Here is a 2064-nt window from a genome sequence, read left to right as displayed (position 1 = left end):
GCCTTCAGGAGAAGCAGCTGTTGCAGGGTCCAGTGAAGCCTTTGGATTGGAGGTATCCCGTCGTTCCCGAGGTGCAGAGCGAGTTGGCGGTGGACTTCCAGTTGAGGCAACCCGTGACTCCCAGCAGCGTAGCGGTTCAATGCGGAGAGAACCGGGTTCTTGTAGAAGTCCAGCAGGACTTGTTTAGCAATGGTCAGTTGATCCAGCCAACTGGTCTGTCTTTAGGTGGATGTCCTGTTGCTGGTCAGGACTCTGAGTCTAGGGTGCTCCTCTTTGAGTATGAATTACAGGACTGCAACAGCGTGCAGATGGTAAGAACTCCTAAATCTTAATCGGTTGTTTGTTCAAATTGAGGATATCCAAAGTCCTCTTCAAGGACCGTCAGTTCACACTGCTGTTGTATGTTGTATTTGCAATGCCAGGGCAGCTGGCATATGCATTGGTATGAACGGGCCTTAAGAAATGTTTGTTTTAAGCTCTGCAGTTGTTTTCTCCTGCTTGAAGTGTTTGTCCACTGTATTGCACAATGCACTTTCTCTCATTCATAATAATGATTACACCTTCATGAGGAACTGTCTTGTTTTAACTACAATCTCTTACAGATGAATGAGGATGAGCTTGTCTACACCTTCTCTCTTACCTACACCCCTGAGGCTCTTGCAGGTACTCCGATTACCCGGGCCGATGGTGCAATTGTTGGCGTTCAATGCCACTATCAAAGGTAAGTGGCCTCTGTGACTTTCACTGCTTGTGCAACTGGGAGACCATTTAATGGGTACTTTCATGAACCACAGGCTACACAATGTAAGCAGTGATGCCTTGAGGCCAACATGGGTCCCTTATGCCTCAACCAAGGTTGGTGAAGAAGTCTTGATGTTCTCCCTGAAGCTCATGCTGGGTAAGTGCACTTTCTTTGGACCTTCGACCTTGCAAATGTGGCTCTTCCTAGGGTGTTCCTTCTCTTTTGTAGACGATTGGTCCTACCAGAGGCCTTCATACTCCTATTTCCTGGGTGGCGTTATTAACATCGAGGCATCTGTGAAGCAGTACAATCATGTGCCTCTGCGTGTGTTTGTGGACAGCTGTGTGGCCACTCAAGTGCCTGACGTGAACTCCCTTCCGAGATATTCCTTCATTGAGAATCATGGGTAAGGTCATGGCTCTTGATGCTATAGGACTGTTTTGTTTGCTCTTTTTAAACCTTCATGAGTTGCTCTTTGTGGTGACTTTGTCGTCAGGTGCTTTGTGGATGCCAAGGCTACAGCTTCCAGCTCCCGCTTCATGCCTCGGTCCCAGGTTGACAAGATCCAGTTCCAGCTGGAGGCATTCATGTTCCAGGAGAGCACCAGTCCTTCTGTATGTACCACAAGAGTTAATTCGACTTCTCTTCCCATCTGCTTTGGTTTTCTGACTTGTCTGTCATCCCTTGTAGATCTACATAACATGTGTTCTGAAGGCAACTATTGCTTCTGCACCCAGTGACGCTCAGCGCAAATCCTGTTCCTTTGCCAATGGGTACGTTGCACTTATTCTTTTTTTTAAAAAGCTGACTTTGCTCATGTTGAAAGTGCTTTGTCTTGTTGCAGGTGGTTTGCTGCTGATGGAAATGACCAAGTTTGTGGTTGCTGTGACTCAACATGTGGTCCTGATGGTGGAATTGCTGCTTCTCCCTATGGAGGTCGGTAGCTCTTGCTTTAAGGTTGCTTTTGATGTTTTAAGTGCTCCTAACTTTGCTCTTTTTCTTCTCTCTAGGTGTTCAGTGGGAAGGCAAGGCCACACTTGGTCCTGTAATTGTTCAAGGGCAAAAGAAAGTTTCTCAATAAAACTGACATCAATCCTTGCTTGTATCTGACTTGTCACTTTGCTTTTGACCTGGAAAGAGTGCCTTATTCTGCAAATGTGGTGGAACTGACTGTACCTTCGCAAGTCCCATTTAGTCTGAAACCCTATGGCTGCATGCTATGTGACTTGCAGAGGTACAGAAGTTATTCTTTTTCTCCGTCTGGAATTTAAACGCGGGGCTAGTTGTAACAGGTTAACTTTCCACACATGCCGGGATGATGA

At 46.5% G+C, this 2064-nt stretch overlaps 1 protein-coding gene across 1 annotated transcript; it reads left to right on the top strand.

Moving 5' to 3' along the window:
• The first annotated feature begins 205 nt into the window (after positions 1-205).
• Positions 206-1840, top strand: LOC307136420 (zona pellucida sperm-binding protein 3-like). The gene is made up of 4 exons (XM_079833415.1): positions 206-721; positions 795-898; positions 971-1515; positions 1587-1840. Exons 1-3 carry the CDS (start codon positions 603-605, stop codon positions 1150-1152), a joined length of 405 nt encoding a protein of 134 aa, XP_079689541.1. The 5' UTR covers positions 206-602; the 3' UTR covers positions 1153-1515; positions 1587-1840.
• Positions 1841-2064: the final 224 nt, after the last annotated feature.

This window comes from Gobio gobio, assembly GCF_949357685.1.
Source record: "Gobio gobio genome assembly, chromosome: 13".
NCBI lineage: Eukaryota > Metazoa > Chordata > Actinopteri > Cypriniformes > Gobionidae > Gobio > Gobio gobio.
The sequence above is the reverse complement of the archived record's forward strand: the minus strand, read 5'-3'. Positions and strand labels throughout refer to the sequence as shown.